Consider the following 23,862-nt stretch of genomic DNA (forward strand, 5'->3'; position numbering starts at 1 on the left):
CGAAACTTCCGGGTTAGGTCTAAATTATGGCGAAAAAAATTTAAATTTTCAAGTAAATGCAACTCTTTATAAAGTGTCAATAAATGTTAGTTTTGATACATCTTCGAAAATATTTAAAACATAAACAAAACAATATGTAATTGATTATGACTCTTGTGCTTTGCATAACACCATTTATACTTGCTATCGTCTTTGCGACACCTACAAGTGCACCTGATATTGTACATGTATTGTTATGTTTTCCGTTATGCTTTTTGATGTCAGGCTGTGAGCCGAGGCCTTCGTCAGGCATTTCAGCCTTTGCCCCCGGCTTTCTCCTGTGTAGAAAAAGAAATGAAAGAAAACCTTCACTTCGTTCAAGTGATCGTAAATTCAAATAAACAAGATATTTCCCCTTCGCTTTTCATGGCAGTCACTGCCTGTTGACTTCATAATTTTTAATAATGCGGACAATGAGAGCGCTTAATTTAAGCACAATAGGGTTTACCGAATCTTAATTGTTAACCCTTTCAGCCCTGAATTTTTTATTTTGGTCGGGGACTTTTTTTGTGATAGTTTTCCGAATAGTTATGACCTCAGAAGACCACAAACGAAAAATTGAGCCTGTGGTGCAAGTATTAATGGATTTACAGACATGACATCAAAGTAGGTCATCAGAGCTCAGCGGTTGTGAAATGAGAAATATGGCATCTTTTTCCCTGCTATTCACTAGAGTACACAAAAATGTGAGCCACGTCTCATTTTTCAGTGAGATACTCATTGAAACAGCTTCGGTACCTCAACCCGAAAATTGCGCTTAGCCGCCTCAGCTCACCCGCCTCGGCGTCACCCATGACTTCGGTCAAGCGTATTCTTCATTGCGGCTCCCAGCTCCGCAAGCATGTCACCAATTTGGTGCCAATCGCAGTGGGGATCATTGAAGAAGTATTCCGCCAAGAATGGGCAGTTTTGGTTTCATTTCCGAGGTGCTAGGGGCAATGTTGTGTGATGGTGTCAAATGACACCGCCAGGGCCGAAAGGGTTAACCTCCACGCTATTTACAAGATAGGGAAAAAAAATGTAAGGCAGCATCGCACTAGTGGTGCCGAGTCTGAAGGGTTTGCGGAGCTGGGCGGCCTTTCTTGCTTCTTTCTATTTTTCTCTTTCTTTCTTGTTCTGTCCTTTCTCTGTTTTTATATGTCTTTTTTGTGTCTGTTTATCTCTTTCTCGATCTTTCTATTTTTATTTCTCTTTCTTGCCTTTCTTTCTCTCTCTCTCTCTCTCTATTTCTCGCTTCCTCTTTCTCTCTCTCTCTCTCTTTATTTCTTTCTCTCTCTCTTTCTATTCGTGTCTTTCCTTCCCTTTATTTCTCTCTTTCTCTTTCTATGCTATGCTTGACTCTCTCCCCTCCTCCTCACTTTCACTTCCCTTTCCCACCCCCATGCTATACTACACTATACAAGGCTATGCTCTGCTTGCGTGCCTGGATAGCCGAGTGGTTACAAGGCTCCGGGTACGCGGGTTCTAATCCCGCCTCGCCAAGAATTTCTCTCTCTCTCTCTTTCTCTCTATTTGTACTCGTTCTCTCGCCCGTTAGAGTTATTGCACCCCACGCCGGACAAATCGGCGCACGTGTTCTGGAAGCTAAGCAGAAGATGAAGAAGAGAAGGAAGAGAGCGCGTGCCGGTTCATGATGATGATAGTTTTCTGTTCGTTCTGCACGGCTTAAATAGCTCCACTGTTAAAAAAGGCGATGGAGGGCCCGAAATATGAAAGGCGGAGACAAGATCATACATAAATAACATAAAAATTAAAATTAAAGCTTTATATTTCAGGGGTTTCGGGCACCAAAAACACGACCTGTTTATGACGTAAGCCATACTGGCATTTCGGCTTAGTTTTTATCACCTCAAGTAGTTTAGCGTGCACTTAAATTTAGCTGTAGTACTAATTGTATTGAGTCAATGTGATTGGCCCTTGCAGTTGCTGCTGCAGCTGTGATTGGTGATTTTGGGTCGCTGGGTTCGGTTGCCCTCACGAATTTGTGCTGCGCTCAGCAATGAATTAACTCCAGAAATCAATCAAACAATCGATTATTAAGGTAAAAGCCTTAATGGTGAAAGCAATGATGATGAAAGTCACGGTGACGTCATCACATGACATCGTCGTTTGGTCAAAGGTTGGTCGATCTCGGGGGCAATGCAAAACGAGACGAGGTTCGGAAGGCTTGCAATACCTCCGATCCTTGAGGCAATGCAAAACCATGTTAGGCGCAGAAAGCTTTCGAAAGGGGCGCCGGGTAGGTTGAGTATATCGACTGAGAAGAAGATAGATTTCGCCTCTGAGTCGTTTTAGGCGCATGCATAAGGGACCCTGAGAGCTTTTTTTTTTTTAATTTGGTGTTTAGTTTAGTTTATCCATCCAGTGATTTCTGTTGCATGCATATAAACATGCCTTAGACGTCACTATTATATTTCTTTGTTTATGGGAAGGCCTGCAGCCACATGCCTATAAGAGGTATGCGAACTTTTCTCACCCCGTAGGACGACCAGGCAGGCTCACGTGATCGACGCTCTGCCGTCCGCTCCCAAAAACCTGTCCGTGGAAGAGTTCCACAAGAAGCAGGGCAGCGTCTGGAAAGGTGGTGGCTTTCTCTACTTTTTTTTTCGCATCAACTGCTGCTATCGCATGTGGAGTGCGACGAAAATATTCTATATACAAAAGGCGCAGCTGCCGTGCGCTGAGCTCGCCACTATGCTCTGCCTTGACGCACGCAATTAACATGGCCTGGAGCCAACAATCAACACTCGAAGTGAATAAGATTAGCGTGCGGGACACGAAATATGAAGACGTTGCTGTGACAAAGTACGGAGTAAACATTAATTAATGTGTGAAGAAACATAAGCAACGCAGGAAGGAACTTGATATTTTTATGTGTGCACTCACTAAACATATATCTTGCTTAAATTGAAAAGAAAACGAAGCAAAAAAGAAATCGCCCGTTTATCCGAAGTCAGAACACTCATTTAATAACATCTCGTGAAAGGCACATTTTAGATTAAACCCGATCTAAGCATAGCGATACGCGCAAGAACTTGAAAGAAACTTGGAACGCTCAGCGTGCTTGGAGCCTTGCCAACAATGGCGTAGCCAGGGCAGGGACGTGGTTCGATGTGTTCAACGCCCCCCCTCCTCCCCTAAAGAAAAAAAAAGGAATAGTAATGTAGCGCTCACAATGCTCCTTTCCCCTCCTTTTTTTTTCGTTGTTTTGCGCCAAGTGACCATGGTTTTATGGTCAGTACACAGTATGAACCGACCGGCCCAACAGCTTCTAAGTGTTTCCATATAGTGCAATGTGCAAAAGTGCTAGGTTAACGTAACCCCATGGAGCCCCTCTTCGCAACACTGCTTTCACTCAAGAGTGGCATGTAGTAGATTAAGGGGGTAACAGCGCGAACACACACCCACAAGAGAGACGACACGGACACAAAAGCGCTTTTGTGTCCGTGTCGTCTCTCTTGTGGGTGTGTCTTCGCGCTGTTACCCCCTTAATCTACAATATGAACCAACTCGCCCAAGAAGAAGTATTAAGGAAGTGGCATGTAAAGTCACGGTTAGATTGACATCCCCAGCTGATCACTCAAAACAATTGAAATTATGATATGGGATGGCTGTACTACATTTCGCAATATCAGGAGAGGATAGGGGACCCATATGTGTATGCACTATCGATCGTGATTTTTATTTTCGTAAATTTTGTTGTGCATTTTGTCTACGGAAATATCCAATCTAACTTGTGAAGCAGAGGTGAAAGAGAAATGACCGGAACCGTCTTTGTCGCGAACAGAGGCAGAGACGCTGGGCGTGCCCGGAGTACTGGCAGGCCTGGAGCTGGCCAACAAGCGGTTCGGCCGGCTTGCATGGCACTACAAGCTGGACCCTGTGGCTGACCTCTGCGAGCGCGGCTTCAACGTGACCGAGTCCCTGGGACGCGTCCTGTCTGGAAAGAGCGGGGACCTCTGGAACCACCCAGACCTCAGGTGGACGCTTGACCACAGAACGTGGGCTATACTCTCGACCGACGTAACTAGAGAGGCTGAGCTCTTATATAATGCGTGAAAGATTTCCGTTCATTCAGCGATTAGTATTGCCCGTTGTGTATATACAATGCACCTTTATCTATGGTCCTGCAACCTCTCATTGTTTCTGGCTTTAGTTAATCCCCATTGATTTCGACGTATTTACTGAGAAACCACGAAGCTGCAATGTCACCTATGCAATTTGTGGGCGCCCAGGGTGGAGTTTGTGCGCGAAGGAAGCAGCGGCGACGAGCTGCTACGAGCGGGTGAGACCCTGAGGCGGCCGTCGCTGTCGGAGACGCTGCGCCGCGTGGCCAAACTGGGAGCCAAGGAGTTCTACACTGGCGTCATCGCCAAGCTTTTGCTGCGGGACATCGCGGCTGCAGGTATACGCCTCCTTTCCATCTGAATCACGCTCACGAACGCACACTTAAAAGAGATCTGTCGGCTGTGTCTACCTAACATTACCAGATATATGTCTATCTGCAGTCAGCTAAAGCAAAGTACGGGCTACTTTATGTCATTGCAAGTCTATTAAACTGCTGCCAGCCTAGCCCACAGGCCACAGCACCTAAGATTGTATGAGCCTGAACAAAAGTCAAGAGCCAAGAAGTTGAACTAGTTCATTCAATGTGATTATTTAGAATTTGGAGCGAACGAACAGGGCCGCAGTATTCTGCAATGCTATGCCTAGAGAGCACAAGTATACTGCACTGTGCGCCATATTGCTGTTGCGTGACGCCACTGCTTGAGAACTGTCAGTACGCGACCATCCCTAAGATCAAGATAGCGTTCCTATAAATACCGTATAAAAGAGATCTGTCGGCTGTGTCTACCTAACATTACCAGATATATGTCTATCTGCAGTCAGCTAAAGCAAAGTACGGGCTACTTTATGTCATTGCAAGTTTATTAAACTGCTGCCAGCCTAGCCCACAGGCCACAGCACCTAAGATTGTATGAGCTTGAACAAAAATCAAGAGCCAAGAAGTTGAACTAGTTCATTCAATGTGGTTATTTAGAGTTTGGAGCGAACGAACAGGGCCGCAGTATTCTGCAATGCTATGCCTAGAGAGCACAAGTATACTGCACTGTGCGCCATATTGCTGTTGCGTGACGCCACTGCTTGAGAACTGTCAGTACGCGACCATCCCTAAGATCAAGATAGCGTTCCTACGACTTCAAACATAGTAATTATAGGTTTTCCTGCATTTGGGCTATTTCGTCGAAGAAAAGTCATAGTAATTTCATATCTCGAGTCTTTGTTCATCTAGAATTCAGTCTAAAAGCGCTTTTATCTGTAAACGATTAAATGCACATGAATTGACCAGGTCACTGGGAGTTGGTGCAATAAGCTTATGGCGTTGTTGCTATAGTAACGTTCGGCGACCGTATTACACTTGCAGAGGAGGCCCCATTCATTCGTACGTGAATGCTCGATACTCTTCTAAAATCGCTGTGCAGCACCGTGTAATAATAGTTGTGCGTTGCAGGTGGCTTGCTGACGGCTGACGATTTGGCGTCGTACGAGGCGCACGAGTACAGTGCCGCGAATGTGTCGTGCGGCGCCAGCTCGTGGCTGCTCACATCGGCTGCGCCCAGTGGAGGGCCCGCCTTGGCGATGGCCGGCTCCCTGCTGCGCACCCTTGGTCCTCTGATGCGCACCCAAGACCTTCCCGCACAGTTCCGCGCGATCGTCGAGGTGTTCAAGCAAAGCCTGGGCCGCCGGCTGCACGCCACGGTATCCTACTACGACGACACCCAGGTATAACCACCATTTACATCCGAGTTGGCTCACTCGCTATATATATATATATATATATATATATATATATATATATATATATATATATATATATATATATATATATATATATATATATATATATATATATATATATATATATATATATATATATATATATATATAGAGAGAGAGAGAGAGAGAGAGAGAGAGAGAGAGAGAGTTACATTTGCTCTCAATTTGACGAGGTCTTTTATATACAGAGAGATAGTTTTTCAAAACTGTTGTCTGAAATCACGGAAGGAGCTGCACAAACAGATTGTGCAGGCTTGGCCGCCCTGTGCCGCGACAACACAGCAGTGTTTAATAAAATTATGGAAATATTACCGTCATTTTTAGAAAGTACAGCCACATTTAACCTATTCTTCATCTGACCATTCCATCTGCAAACTTCACAGCCTCAGTTTCTCGTTGTAAATACGATGAATATGAAGAACCTGCTTTGACTGTAGTACCTTAAGTTCTCACTTATTAATTAAACAAAACGTGTGGCTCACAAAGCAAGGTGCTTCGCACAAGTCTTAAGAATAACCCGAGTGCCAATTTTTTTTTTTACTGTCTGTAAGAGCCCTTCAATTTAACATCTTTCTGAAGAAGAAGACCGAGTTTAGTCGATTAATTTTTCTGGAAGCCACATTGAGCTGGTTGTGTACACTGTAAGATTATAAATGACTACGAATTTATATACTAGGTGTCGTTCGTTGCCCTCCTACTTTTCCCAGCTTGGTCTGGGTGCGGAGGGAAAAGCGGTGAATGTGGCCCTTTACTCCTCCCCTCCGGCTCCCTCAAGTAAATACGCCTGCGTAAACTGTGTAAGCTCAAATGTTCTTCGAAAAAAATGTGGGCGATTATAACGTTAAACTACCCCGCATTGTTTCCTTCCGTACAGGTCGTTAGCTCTTAATCATTGGTCAAAATTTTCTGGGTCATGCTCACAGCACATGCTCGCAACACGACGCAACAAATGACGCGTAAGTGATGACCACTTACGCACGACTACGTGAAAAAGCAAAAAAGAAAAGCAGAATAAACTATTTGTAATACGGCATATTGTTGGTCATTGGTTTTTCTCTATGCGTCAAAATTTTCGGTGTGCCATAAAATTGCCTCCTTGATACGCGACATCCCAAGTCGGTGAAAACTCGCGGCGCTAAAATGAAGTGTGCACAATAAACAGCGTATTACTATGCAGAACAATAACAAAACTTTTTTTTGGAATAGCCAGACAGTGTCTCACTCTGAACGCTATTAAAGAAGGCTGCCCGCCTATCACATTGGCAGCGGCTACTTATAGGAGCTGGCGAGATGGATTCATATGCGTATAATGGATACTTTCAGTTGTAGTATAACGATTTTGAGCTGTTTTTGCGCGTATACAGCTCTCTGTAAACTCCCTGTTGAGAGAGAGGTAGGGAGAGAAATAAACGTTATTAGGAACAGACACAATCGTTTGCAGGTTGGCAGTCTACTTAGTCCGGAAAACTGTGGACCCTGACAATCTCCCTGGTCAGGTATATCAAGTTAAGAGGCAAACTTGAAAGCTGGGCTTCTCAACGTGCTCGAGTCCACTGCCTTATTTATCAGCCGCTGCGATCACTGCAGACTACCGTATCATAAGCAAGGTGAAGTAGGTCAATCCGAGACTAAGTCAGGAACCTTTTTTTAGCAGTCCTGGCTCGGCACAACTAAAATACTCGACACTTCTGCGCACTCATCAACTCACAGCAGCTTGAATATGGAGCAGCGGCGATACTATTCGTTTTCAAAGAAAGAGACTAAATTTTCTGTAAGAGAAAGAGCGTTAGATTGGGCTATAAAACGTTTACTTGTTCCCACCCGTATTTGCGTCACCGATTAAGCAAATTTCAGGCCAGGCAGAACAAAATAAAATCATGACAGATTGCTCTAATGTTACGAAGCCCCTGCTGAGCGTTGGCCTTCTCTGCAATGCTCGAGAACAAGGCGCGAAAGCATCGCATAGGCAGCCCGCTCCGCAGAGAGCCTACAGTGCGTGGTCGTGAGACACGGAGGACAGTCGTCACAGCAGAATCGCAGGGCATATTTTATTGCATAGTTACGTGATTGCTGCGTTCAATTAAAACTTTGCCTCACTTGTTAGTTTCCCAGTCTGCAGCCGACAATGACCGCTGTCATTGGGGGGGGGGGGGGGGGGGGCGCTGGCTCCTCCCTTGACCCCTCCCCCCCTGCAGATACGTCTATGCTTGGGTCCGTGTTTCTTCGCCTTACCTTGCTTTGTGTTAAGCAGATCTCAATGGCGTTCATGTTAAATTAAATTGAGTTTATTTACAACAACATGCGCAATTTGCAGGATACAACAAATAAAAACTGATTAAACAGCTTGGGAGTGACCTAGCCACGCTATAATGATTCGTGGTAAGGTTACTTGCGCTCCTCTTTAAGAACGTGGGCCAGGGGTAAAACAGACACCGTACCACGAATTCCTACCAACCATAGCCCAGACCAGTACCCTTCTAAGCTATAATGATTGTTTCATCAAGAGCCGCCATCGACTCTACAGGGCACGTAACAGCAACGACGTAGTTGCATGAAATGCATTCACATTTCATCCTGGTGGGAATCTCTGCAGGCTGGAATGGCGAGCAGGATAATGGACGGCGAACTGCTACAGCCGCTGCCCGTTGACGTCAATCATGCGCTCAGCGACCCTGGTGTGCCAGAGGCGGTGGCTGTGGTCGACAGCGCGGGTGACGTCGCCATCGTCTACAGTGAACTTCACGGGGTGTAAGTGCCGGAATTGCTGCTTACACCAAATCTTTCGCTTGTACATCACTTGTGTGCAACTGCTATCACTATAGGCGTGCGCACGAGGCCGCCCCCCTTGATCACCAAGGAGGGGGCGCAAAGTCTGCCCAATACGCTTACTCAGTTATGGCCACGCAAGTTTTGAACTATAATGGCGGCCGAAGGCCCCTAATGTAGCATTCCACGAACTGTTTACTTCTCGTCTTTACTGCCGGTTAACTAGGGACCAAAGGCGGGCCATTTTGAGAAGCACGTCTCCGCTCCATGCTTATTTTTTTTTTCATCCGCTGTGAAGCATGTTGTCCTTGGGGCTCGTCCAACCCGAGGGAGGGCGGGGGGATATTACTATGAAACTTTGCACCCCCTAATGGGGAACCCTGCGCACACCTACGGTAGTCGTTTCAGTACGTCATCACTGTCACGGTACACATTGTGGGTATTGGGCTAGCTGCATCCCGTCCGTAGTTAAACCAAGGAAGACGTAGGCTTCAGAGAACAACGGACAGCAATTTACTTGACGCTCACACGTCAGCACGACGACCGAAGATGCGCAAGGCAGGGCAGGCAGGAAGCGAGAAGCAAGCGAGCAACAAATCCAGGCAGCGTGTGGTTTCGTTGGAAGCCAGACGATGATCCTCTCCCTGGGCTGCGCGAAGGCGGCCGCATTTCAAGGGCACAGGATGGGACACGCGCATCACTAATGCGCACAATGCGGTGCTATCAAGCCAGCCAGTGAGGGCGTGGCTCCTGCAACAAGTATATCGCGCATTTTGTGATGAAATGTTCAACAGAAAGAGAGCGCTCGTCCTGTGTTCATGTGTCCCATCTAGTCATTTGCTCGCGCTGCAGAATTTCTTTGTTAAGACCCGACTAGACAACTCCAAGATTCTTCTACCTTCAAATTGATGTCTTCAAAATCCGACGAAACTTTCAAAAAACCAAAAACTCAAGACTACCAAAGACATTTCACTTACGCCTTCGGTCAAAAATTCACACAAAATCTATTCCTCCAGAATCCGACGCAACTTTCAAAAATGCAGAAATTCAAGATTTCCAGAGGCTATAGCCTTACCTTGCTGGTCACAAATGACACCAGATTTTGTTTGTGAAGCTGTGAATTTACGTAGAAATTAACACACAAGCACGACGTTTAATTTTCACGTATGCGCTACAATAATGTGCAGAGCAAGTTATAAACACTATTTCCTGTGCCGCGGTTGTAGCCGAGGTGGTAAAGCGTTCGGCTCACAACCCCAAAGGGTGCTGGTTCGAATCCTGCTGGCGGCCTCGCTGAGAAAAACGAAAACCATACACATGGTGTTAAAAAAAGTCACGCAAGAGGCGTTAAGGGCAATCTTTGCAACAGCGCGAGAAACTTCGTCATCTTGCACGAAATGACCGCTAGAGTCAACAATTTATGCTTGAATCTCAGCCATTCTGATATCGAAAGGTTCATAAATTACGTTTTTGCCAAAAGTATTCTGCGTTTATTCATTTGAATGAAAACACCGCCTTCTGATCACCAAGGAGGTGGCGCAGTCTGCCCGATACGTTTACTCAGTTATGGCCACGCAGGTTTTTAACGATAATGGCCGCCGAAGGCCCCTATTATTTCATTCCAAGAACTGTTTACTTCGTGTTATTTTTTAAAATTTATATATGAAAAAAAAAGGAAGGCAGGCTACGTTAGAGCCGACTATCCCATCATCATGATAGTAGTATTGAAGAAATACACAAACACAAGAAAATTAGCAAGAATAAAAGAATAAAAGGATAACAATAATGAGAAGCACTATGTACATATACAATATGTGGCGTATAAAACATTAGCAGACTCTAAGGGTCCTGTACATATAGCGTATAGAGCCCGTGCATATATTTTTTTTTGTGCACTAACATGTATCGTGACAATGAGATATGTTCATTAATAATTCAACACTATTAAAGGCAGCAATAATGACGATTATGAACAGTTCATTAAACTTGCGTCCATTAAACAATCACGAAGAGCGCTCAGTGCGCGTCTTTGATTATCAGGATGTGGCCGCGGTCCAAGCACTTTGCTGATTGTAAGCGGTCGTCTGTCGAGGCTGTTCAGTCGTTCAGTTAGTTGAGCGTGTTGTTCGTCGTATTTCGGGCATTCTACGATGATATGCTCCACTGATGCTTCATCTTTACTGCCGGTTAACGGGACCAAAGGCGGGCCATTGTGAGAAGCACGTACTTCACCGCTCCATGTTTTTTTTTTTTTTTTCATCCGCTGTGAAGCATGTTGTCACTTGGGTTCGTCCAACGCGGGGGCGGCTAATATGAAACTTTGCCCCCCCCCCCCCTGCGCACGCCTATGGCTATCACACATAGCTAGATGACGCTAGCCTATGTACACTATAATGTCGCTCGTTATCGAGACAGATTTGTTTGTTTGTTATGACAAAAGCGACGCGAATGGCACCTGATAATATCTGGTCTTATATAACGGTAACAGCTAATTTCGCAGAGTACCGAGGATCCCTTGGCGCATGAGTTCCCCTTGATGTATCGTCGTCGCAACAGGTTCGGCTCGCACTTCCTGTCCAACTCGACGGGTGTGATATTCAACGGCGCCCTGAGGGAGTTTCCCGCGGCCAGTGGTGGCGAGGAGGAGGGTGCCTCGCTGTTCCGGCCAGGGGTGAGAGTGCCCAGCCCGGCGGCGCCCGCACTGGTTGTCGACGACACCGGTGACGTACAGCTGCTCTTCACCGCAGACGGGCCAGGCAACCAGACTCTCACGGCGGCCATACAGGTCGGTGAAATATTATTATTATTATTATTATTATTATTATTATTATTATTATTATTATTATTATTATTATTATTATTATTATTATTATTATTATTATTATTATTATTGACGTTTCGCGCGAAACTGTAACTCTATTGTTATGGTTATTTTCCATGTAAACTGCGCCTTGATTTTTGAGCACCTGCAGCCTTGCGCCTGCGCGGTTTACTTGGATTGTATTATTAAATACTTCGCACTATATCGCTTTTCTGAATGCGTGTTACGTTGTCAGTGTTATTTATTACGCATTGTAGAAAAACACCAACATAGTGCGCCAAAACATAGGCCCAGCAGGTTCTTTTGGACGATTGATTGATTGATTGATTGATTGATTGATTGATTGATTGATTGATTGATTGATTGATTGATTGATTGATTGATTGATTGATTGATTGATTGATTGATTGATTGATTGATTGATTGATATATTATCTGCGCGCAGTTCCTGTGGCGGGCGCTGCACACCAACGTGACCCTGAAGCAGGCAATCGATGCCCCAAGGCTGCACCATCCCCTCGTGCCGGACGTGCTGTACGCCGAGTACAAGTTCCCAGGGGTCAGTGTCAGCCTCACACTATAGAAACCTGTACACGCGCGCGACTATGCTACTCAGAAACGGCAATTTCTGATAAAGAGGCCAGCCGTGTCTTGAATGCAGCTCAGGCGTATTCTGTGCGGACAGCCAGGAGTGTTCAGTAAATTCTATTCAGGTCATCGAACTGAAGCTGCAGCGTAAGTGGAGAAAGAATTGCTTCATTTCCTAGGGAATCCAGCGGAACTTCACATTTTCCTCGGGCTCTTGCAGAAGATAAAACCAGGCGCTTTTTTTTTTTTTCAATTGCGGTCATTTTATGCGAATAAACGTGAATCGTTTCAGCGCGGTTTCAAACCGATACTTATTTTAAATATATCAGCCTATTATCGCCGAGCTGGAAAAAAGGAAAGAAAAAACGGAATGCAAAAAGTTTTAGTCCGACGCTCTGGACCTATGCTTCTGCAAACCGTGAAATTAATCGCGTCTAGCCAAAGTTTAATACGCAGAAACGAAACACGGTTGACCGAAGGCGGAAATTGTCGCACAAGCTCACAGTGCCGCCACGGATTTAGACATAGTGTGCACAGGTCTGGCTATCATATATGAGTAAAAAAAAAAAAAGAAACAATCAACGCTCTTTCTTTAACTGACACCTGCTTCTGATACTCTTTCTGTAACTGACGCCTATGCGCTAGCAAGTGTTTCGGTTTCCTCTGGCGTCCGAGACCTTCGTTTTGTGACATGTGCGTGTAATCGATTCCAGGTGATCCTTCAGAAGCTTCACACTATGGGCTACCAGCTGGAGACGCTGCGCACCAACTCATCGCTCAGGGGCGTGCAGCGAGACAATGGCACCTATCTGCTCAATCAGGACTACAGGATAGTCTTCTGAATGCGTGGTTTCACAAGGGCTAGCTAGAGAGAGGCCTAGCACTGCAGTTGGCAACGATGCGAAGTGCACATTTACGGGCTTAATGATGGGCCCTCACTGATTTGCGCAATGTGCGGGGATCCTACGCCCAGTGCGTTGAGCATGCTTTCAGTCCTAGTTGTCTCGCAGCTGCTTTCTTGGTATTGCACTGCGGTTGCGCACACGTGTCATGACTGCAGCTACCCTTTCGTACCAGGCTGCGCTGCTATTACTACAAAACGAAAAGAAAGAAAAAGTGTGTTTATTAAGTGCTGATTAACTTCCGTAAAAGCCGGAGCTGCGCAACGAAAGAGATGAGAAGATAAACGCTGAACTACAGCAACCTTTCGGACTTAACGCACACTGAATGCACCGTTGATAGTTTATCCCGCTGTTTTTCCTTCCATTTATTGTTCATTGTGTGATATATCTGTAGTCACCACTATTGGGTATTGAAATCAATTAGCTAATAGGCAATTTTTTCTGACTTAATTCTCGAGTAAACAAAAAGTTGTATGAGCCAAGAAGAAACGGTCTGGATACTGGGTGTCGTTTTGGAGGTCAATTTTGGTGATCTGCACGTAAGGCCAAAAAAAAAAAAAAAGAAAAGAAAAGATGATAGAGAAAACGTATCACCAAAGGCAAACCTTCTTTTTTTTTTTTTCGCAGAAGAAAGGTGAAGCGGGGTAATTGAAGGGGGTGGCAGGGGGAGGGGCTAGTCAAAAATGAACATTCGCACATTCAAAGTAAAATATATATCATTATAGTATATGTGTTGGGCAGACTTGTAAGGCAAGTTAAATGTAACATTTCTTTCCGCAGTCCCCACGCAAATTTACTGTCTGCCCTGAAGAACACTGGCAACTTCAATTTAATATTGTTCCCTATACCGCTAAACTTTTATAAACACGAGGTTTCCGACAGAACTGTGCACGGAGCGTTTGCTATATATACTCTTCGTGTACTCGTGCTTGAACTGTGGCAGATAAGTCTTAAGCACAAAACGTCCGCTTTAACCCATCGCTAAGAACAAGCCTCTCGCTGAGAGGTTCGTTATCTTCATATATGCGCAAACTTCACGACGTGAGAGGCGGATGGCAGCGCGTGTGGCGCTGCTGTTCATAGACAGGCCGATGGTACCAGACAGCTCACGGAGTAGCTCTTGCGTCGTTGGCTTGGGATTGTGTTCATCGCTAATGGTGCAATTATATTTATCTTTAGGGGACTCCTCTATCCATGGATGAACAGCCAGGTTTAAAGACAGCTCGTGTTCGCTTTTTTTAGAGCGGTAAATGTAATTGTCGATCGAGCTTTGCCAAGGAGGGGCACTAACACGCACTCTCATTAATATGGGGCGGGGCGCCTCGCGCTGCGATTCGAACCTCGAGAAATCCTTATGGTCATAGTCGAATTGACCATCTGTTTCTCCCGGATTGGTTCATCCGATGGTTACGCCCCTTTTTCTGTGCTGAACAAGACAGAAGTTGGCCCATCGTCCGGAATAACCTTAGCTGATAGTATATGCGAATTGAGCCGCTCCTCAATACTATCCTTCTCTCTTTTCTTTTTCTTATTGGATGGTGAGAGGAAGAGAGACGAGTCTAAATTTGTAAATGGTAAAAACAGCTCAAAAGGAGACGGTCAGCGCTCGTCCTGTCTGTGCTTCAACTCATTTTGCGCTGTTCTTCCCGTTTACAAGTCTGTGACCCAACTAACCACACTTCTACGAGCCTAAAGCGAGGACCGTTTATGACATGCTGCACAGATGCGTGTGGTATGCTATAGGGCCATCGATGCAGTGATGGAAAGTTTATCTATCTATCTCTATTGCCACGCTTTAGTGTATGACGCAAATCGCAGCTGACGTCGCCAGAATTAGGAATGTTTATGGGTTGAACTTAGACTCATCTTTGTCGCATAAATAGCAATTGCTATGAAATACTGTCCCTCCTAGGATGTCACATATCCGTATGAATTCAACATGTAATAAAGCGAAGGAAAGCATAGAGGAAATTATTTGTCGTTTTAATTGAAGTGCAGAAAAGATAAGACTAAAGGACATAAGAGGCTGGCCGAAGAAAGAAAGTTTACCGCCTGTGACCATATCATCCCTATCCCCTGCATTACTACGGCATTTTTTTTTTTTTCGCAGAGCGCATTGCAACTATGTACTTACGAGTTGACATATATGCTTATATCGTATACAGGGTGCCCCAGCTATCTTTAGCCAGAGTTTTAAAATATGCCGGCACACTCAATAACGACGCCACCAAATGCATGTTGCTGTGCCTGGAGTACGTCAGACTACTTTTTGTGTGTGTTCTGATTAACTGCTTAACTAGGCCACCTTAATTAACTTTTGAAGTAAGGAAGCTGTGCAAAAAATTCGAATGAGAAAGTTGTACATCGGTTTGCAAAACGTCCGATTTGACAGTTTCTAGCTTTCTATCCATTAAGTATTAGTGTTTTTCTGCTTACTACAGATGCTCGTGAAATACAAAAAATACCACGTGACCCACTTGCGCGTCTATGCGCGCCGTGATTCTACAAACGATATGCTTCCCTCGCGCCGGTTCATGCTAGCGATAAGCAGACGCAGCGGTTATCGCTTGTGTTGCCGCTATCAAAACGTGTTCGTCGCACAGCCACCACCATCGTCGCTGCCCTGTCGTGGCAGCACACCCGGACAAATGCTGTGGCCGTTTGCATGCGGAACGTTAGCGAGCACTAGAATCATCGCGCGCACTGGCGCGCTAGCGGGAATGTCACATGCTTTTTCTTTTTTCGCGGGCATCTGTAGTAAGCAGAAAAGCACTAATACTTAACAGATGGAAAGTTAGAAACTTTCTAATCAGACGTTTTGCAAACCGATCGACAACTTTCTCGCTGGAATTTCTCGCCCAGCTTCGTTGCTTCAGAAGTTAGTTAATTAAAGTTCTAGTTAAGCAATTAATCAGAACAGAAAAAATAGTCTGACTTAGCGACATGCATTTGGTCGCGTCGTGCTGGCATATTTTTGAACTCTGTCTGAATATACCTTGTTTAATCATCCCTTGTTGTCCAGCATATGCTACAGCCGTGTTGTAGGCATAAAGTGGTTAGGCTTATACAATTCATTTTGTTCATATCGTGCAGTTTTCTTATTTTGCCTCTCAGTGAAGGAAAACAGCTCAAGAAGGCTGCGGTTGGCTGGGTGCTCGCGTTGTCTTGTTGTAAGAGTATACATACGGTATCTCGGCTACTCTATCTCCTACTGGACTTCGTGCGGCTAGCTGACGTTCCATGGCCTGGCGCACAACATTGGGTTCGGTTAAGCGCCAATATTTTGGTTTCTCGGAAACCTGTTACGAATGTCACCAGCTAATCAGCGAGTGAAAGTTCATAGTAATCGTAAAATGTGCTCGCAAATAATTCTTGTTTAATGGATGGTTCGTTAGGGGGACATTTACGTTATATTTGCAAAACTCGGGAACTATGGCAACTGATTTGCAGCACTGCTGTATTCCACAATGGGCGAAGCACTCTGTCAATTTCATCCCCGACGTCGCTGATTGTTTGCCTCTTCTTCCGATACGAAATTGCTGCCACAAAAACGAAGTCTGCAAGCGCACTTACCTGCACGTGTCGACGCCAGCTCTGAACTCGTATCTGGTTCAGTATTACTACCTGGTAGAACGGCCGATTGCCGCAATGTACGAAAAGTTGCAGCGATGCGCGTTGCTCGGATATTCCAGGAACCGCAACGTCGCATGCGCATATGACCCCTGGAGTCGGCGCGTCAATATGTCCAAGTCGCGCACTGCACGCGCAAGATAAACCGGGTTAGTGCCATTAAGCGCACTAAGCGACATTTCGGAGAAAGTACGCCTGGGAGCAGTAATGATATTCTACTTAAGCAAAACACGGGGACGTTGCCGGAGCATATCGCGGCATATCGGGGACGTGCCCGCTAGAGCATGTCGCGAACTTTGTCGACTGACCAATTCGCGCAAGCCAACGAACAAAACAAAAGCATATAAAAAAGGAAGTGAAATGATGGCGCCACGTTTATGCAAGCGTGTAGGTAATGCATGATAACATTTGTACTTAAAGCGCACTTAATACTTTTAGATCTGGTATAATGAGCTATCTTGATGAAAGTAAAATAGCAAAATATGTCTAATATGTACTGCGAGTATTGGTTTGTAACATTTGTTCATTATTGTTACCTATTTAGCATTTGAGAACACATATGTAACCAGACTTCCGATTTATTGTGTAAGTATTGTACGTTATTGTGTATATCGCGCGAAATTATTAATAAATGATTGTGTGACAATTGTTGCTTTTCTGTTTGGTTAATCCACTGAAGTGAAGAGACGTTAATTAGGCTCCAGCTGCGCTATTGCGAAAGGAGGAACACGTACCATCAAATCACGGTACATCGACACCACCATTTTTTTATTTTTACTTTATGATATAGACAAAATTATTCTTCTGTCTTTAAGAAAAAAAAAAAACATACTGACGCTTTAGCGAGAGAAGAGTAACGGTTTCCTAACCGTAGGGTACGAAGAAAATGCTAGTCGTTCTAAGTGAAGTCGGTCGCACACCGGCGGCCGATGGTGTTTTTATTTATTTTTTTTATTATTACTATATGGTTTTTCGGAGTTGTTGGCGCATTTGTATAGCGCCGGCTACTCCTTTTCACAGATGATAGAATACGTTAAAATCACAGCAATGAAAAAAAAAATACATAAAAGAGCAGCTAGGTAGACAGATCTTTCGGAAGCCACGGGAGTGGCTATTTCGCGCAAAGAAAACACAAGGGGAGGGTTAAGGGCATGTGTTTTCTTTAAGGGGATGTGGTTAAGGGGTTGTGTTTTCTTTGCGCGAAATAGCCACTTCCGTGGCTTCCGAAAGAACATGAACCGACTAGCCCAACAACATGTGCTTCTAGGTAGGCAGAGTTCATATAAGTCCATTCACATAACAACACAAAAAAACAAACCCAAAATACACTACCATTACATAACACTATCGTTCACATAAAATGCAGCTGCACGAACACAGTATATGCTGTAAATAACACTACACGACGTCCAGCACTGAAATTTGGAAAGTCCAGTCGTAGGGACGCAGAATGAGTTCGCACATGAAGCGACGGAAAGCGCTACACGGTCAGGTCATATGATTTGCATAAAATCAGTCTAAAAAGGTTTTCTCAATAAACTCATTTAAGATTGAGATGGCCGACAACGCCGAGTGCAACGACTGTGCCGTCGATGAAACTATTGAGCACCTTTTGTGTTGCTGCCCGACATACGCAAGCGAGAGACTTCACGTCCGCACTGCTCTAAATCAACTGGACGGAAGCGCTTTCATCGTCTAGAAGACATTGGGACCATGGGGCTGCCCATCACAGTTGCGAAAGGCAACGAAAGCGCTGTTGCGTTTTATCAAGGATACCAGACTAATTCGTAGTTTGTGATGTCAAGCGCGGAACTGTTACGTCGGCTGAAAGAGCGACTTTTCTCTCCTCCTGTGTAACTCTCCTTCCCCCTCCCCTCTTCCCCAGTGCAGGGTAGCCTACCGCGCTCAGCCCTGGTTAACTCTTGGAAACATTACAAGTTAACCTCCGTGAAGTACTTATACTAAACATATCTGTACAAACAATTAGAATAGAATTTGACGATATGTTTTCGGAGAGTTGCAACATTTGTCTAACAGATACTCGAACGGTATTTTGGAAAATTATTAAAGTTAGAAACAAACATCGTGATAGCGATTGATGTTTAAGTTTCTGAAGAAAAGGCAGGAGTGGGAATTGCATCGTTATCAGTGCATTGGTCTTTTTCATAGGTGTGCGCAGGGGGGCGGGGGGCGCCCCCCCCCCCTCTGGTCACCTAAGAGGGGGGGGGGGGGTGCGCAAAGTCTGCCCCATACATTGACTTAATAGGGAGGGGGGCGCTGCGATCAACTCTCCCCCCCCCCCCCCTCAAGGGGAACCCTGCGCACGCCTATGGTCTTTTTCAGTTCGTTTGCCTGACTTTACGCCGATTTTTCACGCGGAATTACTTGCAATTGCCCTACCTTTACGCAGAGTACCTCTATCTACGTCAGCAGCAGTCATTCTGACAGACGATCTGTCTGTTCTTCATTAACTGCACATAATTAGTCAAATACCTTAGAAGTATTTTATTCTCTTATCCCACGACATTTACATCTTATTCGCTTGGTGTGGGCACCAGGTCGCAATGGTTTAACCCTCAATGAATATATGCGGATGCACTCGCAGTAGCACCACACGATGGTCCCATAAATTACAGTGAAATCTCGGTGATACGAATCTCACGGGACCACAAGAATATTCGTATCATCTGAAATTCGTATCACCAGAAAGCATGAAAAATTAGCACGCGACAAAAGAAATTTGCTGGCGTACATTTTCATTTATTGTTTTTCAGGGTCGCAGCAACGTCAGGAAAAACCCTGAATGATTGTCAGTAAAGTTTTTAGATGTCAGCGATCATACCAGCACTCGTAAATAAACGGCCCGTACGCGCGTATTTAATTAATGAACCAGGTGCGTTGTGATCTGCGACAGCAGTAGCCCCTTCCAAATTTTAGTATGCTTTCTTGCATAACACCGGAGTACTGCAGCGAAAGTAACAAAAGAAGCGCTCTGACGCGATGGATCAAGGTCACAAAATCAGAGAACCACGGTCCTGTGTTATGATTTTGTTATCGCGGAGATGTTGGGGATGTTTTTTGGGAGATTTACGGCCGTGGCCGCACAAGTGCGACTTCAACGGTCGCGCATGTTGACGTTGTGAGGCCTGACTCCCTCTGCCAAGACCGTCCTCGCTTTCTTTCGGTCCTCGTCCACCTTTCATATGATGTCTGATGCACGAGGCAGGCACGTGTAAACGTAGTACAGCGACAGCAGCCCGCGTCGACGCGTTAGAAAAAAACAACACGGCTGATCCCTCCGTCATAGGAATCGGTAAAACACGAAAGTGAAACGTGTCTACACAGAAGTAGTGCTTATTCTGTAGTGTTATATCAGAGCTTGTACAATGTCTATCAGAGCTTGTACAAGGCCACACCGGGTCCGTGCCCCCCCCCCCCCCGATATTTTTTTTCTGCCATGGTATACAGAGCACACTCGACCACACTTACCTGCCCGGACCCCTCGTCGGATCAAGGCCGTGCATCCCCCCCCCCCCCCCAATAGAAATTTCTGCCTACGCCACTGCACACGGACACAAGATAGAAGTCAAGGCCCACTACAAACGCCGACTAACAAGTGACAAAGGCGCACAGCGGCGGAAAAGAAGATAGACACAAAAACTTATTTGGCATGCCCATCCAGAGGCGATACCACAGAACACATATGCAACCATCATCTCTCTGCTATTCCAAGTTCAGTCTTGCGTTTTCCACAAGACTAAACTGTTTTTTTTTTTTTACGTGAAAAACTATGATGGCGAGGCAAGTAGTACTGGAGGGCTCCAGACTAATTCTGACCTCTGCGGTTTTACGTACGTAGCAAAACCATGTGTTAGAAACGCTGTATGGTGGGGTACATCCGGGCTGATTTTGACCACCTGGGGTTCTTAAATGCTCGCTCTTGAATGATAGCACGCGGGTGTCTTTGCATTTCGCCTCGATCGAAATGCAGCAGCCGTGACCGAGAGTCAAATCCGAGTCCTTGAGCTTGGCAGGGCAACCTATAGTATTAGAGAGTTTTAGTGGTTTTAGTGCCGGGCCCCCAAGCGGCTTGCGTGCCCCTTGCGTTCTCCCCTTGTGAGAGGCTGGCGAACAGAATAAAGCGGGGACAGCCCAAAAGAATGCAAGAAAGTGCGTACCAACAGCTAGCTACTACGGGGTCTTTAAAATATACTAATTGCATTATCCCGCCGTACGCACTTTTATTTCTATCCTTCACCATAAGCGCGAGCGTGGTAGCTAGCTGTTTCATATCCTGTCGGACCAATGTGTATAGACACTCTATTTATATAGCGCTGACTGGGACCACCTCCTCAGCACCGCGTTGCCATCCAAGCACATTACTCATTTCAAGACCGCTGCAGTCAGCTTAGCCAGAATTTTTTTTCGGCGGGGGGTGTTCAACCTTACTTTACGTATGTGTGCGCGTATATATACACACGCAAAACTGAAAAATTTCGGGGAGGGTGGGGGACTCAAACCCCCCTGGCTACGCCAGTGTCTGTAGTGTGCACTTTCTTTAGTTTTAATGCGTAATTTGGCGAGTGCCCCGGCAAAAATCGGAGCAAAATCGTGTCCGCAACGTAAAGCTTAATTGTAATTGGAAAAATAACTTGTTCAAAACGGTAATACTTGTGACATTGGAACGTTAGAATAACATAGTAAATGTCGATCAGTGCGAAATTTTTACTTTATGTATGTGTGTATATATACGCGCACGCATACGATTCAACCCCCCTCCTTCCCAACCCAGCGGAAGATTCCAAAGGAAAACGAACAATGGATGCATAAATTAAAATGAAGCATGCAATGACGTGCCGCTCACCAGCGCCGCCATTGGTCCCCGGCTTTCCGTCATGGGGGTGGGGTTAAATGTGGGAAGTACCGTTGGTACCGTTGGTGTGCAAGATCATGCAGAGGCCATCTGCCATTATAGCGCATATATGTATATATATGTATATAGGTATATATGTATATATGTATATATACCGGGTGTCCCAGCTAACTTGTGCCAAGGGTTAAAAAATGCAATATTAGAGGCAGGCGAGTGAAATCAGTTGCATATTGCTGACAGCCACCATGCGCACTACAGACAGTTTTTTTGTCTCCTAATTAAATAATTTGTTAATTAGGATTATTTAACTAAATTGCTAAATATTGACTTAGGCAAGAAATGCGATTTGCAAAGCTCGAGAGCGTCTTCAGAAACCCCCATTGCATTACCTGCGATAATAAAGTAAGTCTCACGTGTCATTTTTTCCAAGCTGCAAAGAGAGCCCGCGAAATACAAAATACAACACGTGACTAGCGCATTCGCGCGTCGTGATCGTGCTGCTCTCAACCGTAGTTTGAGCGAACGAAATCAGCTGCGGCTGCGACTCGCCGGTACCGTTGCAGCGGTAGGCCAAGTTGGCGGTGGTTTCTTGGTCCGCGCGCGCTACAGCTTGCACTGTCACGCGCGTCAACTGGTTGACGCGGGCTGACGCTCTCGAACTTTGCAAATCCCATTTATTGCCTAAAGTCAATAGTTAGCAATTTAGTTAAATAATCCTAAATAACAAATTAATTACAAAACCAAAATTGTCTGTAGTGTGCAAGGTGGCTGTATATATATATATATATATATATATATATATATATATATATATTATATATATATATGTACAAGGGCGTAGCCAGAATTTTTTTTCGGGGGGGGGGGGGGTTCAACCATACTTTATGTATGTTCGTGCGTGCGTTTGTATGTGCGCGTGTATATATACGCAAGCAAAACTGAAAAATTTCGGGAGGGTTTGAACCCCCCAACCCCCCCCCTGGCTACGTCCCTGTATATATATATATATATATATATATGTATACATATATATATATATATATATATATATATATATATATATATATATATTATATATATATATATATATATATATATATATAGTGAAAAACTTCGTATTTATTATTTTATCCTAACAGTTTCGGCTGGCGGTTGGCGGTCCATCCTTCTTCGGAGGATGTAATTGAAATTACATCCTCCGAAGAAGGCTGGACCACCAGCCGAAACTGTTGGGATAAAATAAATATTTGATGTGTGTCCTATATTGTAGTACGAAGTTTTTCACAATTTTTATTACGGTAGCCTGGAGAAGTTCTATATATATATATATATATATATATATATATATAATATAATATATAATATATATAGATATATATATATATATATATATATATATATATATATATATATCTATATTAGAGGTGTGCGAATATTCGGCAACTTCGAATATGCGATTCGATTATCATGCATAAAATAACTCGTCTTCCACATTTCTGCTGCGTGTATCGCTAAAAACGTTTGTCGAGAGGATCGATAAACATCGTAAGTACACTGAGGGCACGATATCTGCCTGCGACGAGCGCCCCGTATGATTTATTGCTGGTGCATCTCCGACGTGCAGCGCTGTTGGCGATCATGTAACCGTACATTTTCAATATTATGTGGCCGTAACGTGCCGCACTACCACTCGTTCACTATGCGGGACCACTTCTGAAGAAAGACAGTGACCCACGTGACTGGCGGCGTACTGTAGGCACCTTCAGATCCCCAGTCTGGCAAAGCTTTGCCCCATATACCTCCCTATACCAGCCACGTCTGTTCCAAGCGAGCGTGCCTTTTCAGTGGTGGGGAGGGGGGGGGGGGGCTCTCTGTTAGAAGGGAGCGCCTGCTGCCGGATCATGTGAAGCAACTCATATTTCTTCACGACAACATGTAGTCATTACTTTCATTGTGCCGTGATATTTGCTCGTGTTGTGATGTGCATTGTGCTTTTCTCTTCAAATAGCTACATGTTAAATAAAATATCGTTACTGTGGAGGCATTTTTCCTTGGATATTCGGTATTCGATTCGTATTCGAAAAATTTAATATTCGCACACCCCTAATATATATATATATATATATATATATATATATATATATATATATATATATATATATATATATATATATATATATATATATATATATATATATATATATAATATATATATATATATATATATATATATATATTTATTTATTTATTTATATATATATATTATGGTCAGCTTTTATTTTCTTATCCCTTTCCTGGCGCACCCTGCAGCTTTTAATAACCACCTAGCCTAAAAATATGTGCCCGCAGTATGCATAGCTTCCGAGATTCATTTCAGCGACGCTCATGTTTCGGTTTTCAGACTC

General features: G+C 44.5%; 1 protein-coding gene across 2 annotated transcripts in view; it reads left to right on the top strand.

Annotated features, from left to right (window-relative positions):
* LOC119389424 (scoloptoxin SSD14) overlaps positions 1-17,232 on the top strand; it is a 29,498-nt gene extending 12,266 nt beyond the window's left edge. The window contains exons 4-11 of one of the 2 annotated variants that reach the window (XM_049414424.1): positions 2,523-2,620; positions 3,827-4,040; positions 4,299-4,444; positions 5,552-5,823; positions 8,471-8,625; positions 11,200-11,428; positions 11,910-12,023; positions 12,766-17,232. In XM_049414424.1, the coding sequence (XP_049270381.1) occupies positions 2,523-2,620; positions 3,827-4,040; positions 4,299-4,444; positions 5,552-5,823; positions 8,471-8,625; positions 11,200-11,428; positions 11,910-12,023; positions 12,766-12,894 (1,357 nt within the window). In that variant the 3' untranslated portion in view covers positions 12,895-17,232. Of the gene's footprint in view, positions 1-2,522; positions 2,621-3,826; positions 4,041-4,274; positions 4,445-5,551; positions 5,824-8,470; positions 8,626-11,199; positions 11,429-11,909; positions 12,024-12,765 lie in introns of both variants that reach the window. The other variant, XM_037656662.2, reaches the window with a different exon arrangement.
* The last annotated feature ends 6,630 nt before the right edge of the window (positions 17,233-23,862 follow it).

This window comes from Rhipicephalus sanguineus, chromosome 4 (genome assembly GCF_013339695.2).
Source record: "Rhipicephalus sanguineus isolate Rsan-2018 chromosome 4, BIME_Rsan_1.4, whole genome shotgun sequence".
Classification (NCBI taxonomy): Eukaryota; Metazoa; Arthropoda; class Arachnida; order Ixodida; family Ixodidae; genus Rhipicephalus; species Rhipicephalus sanguineus.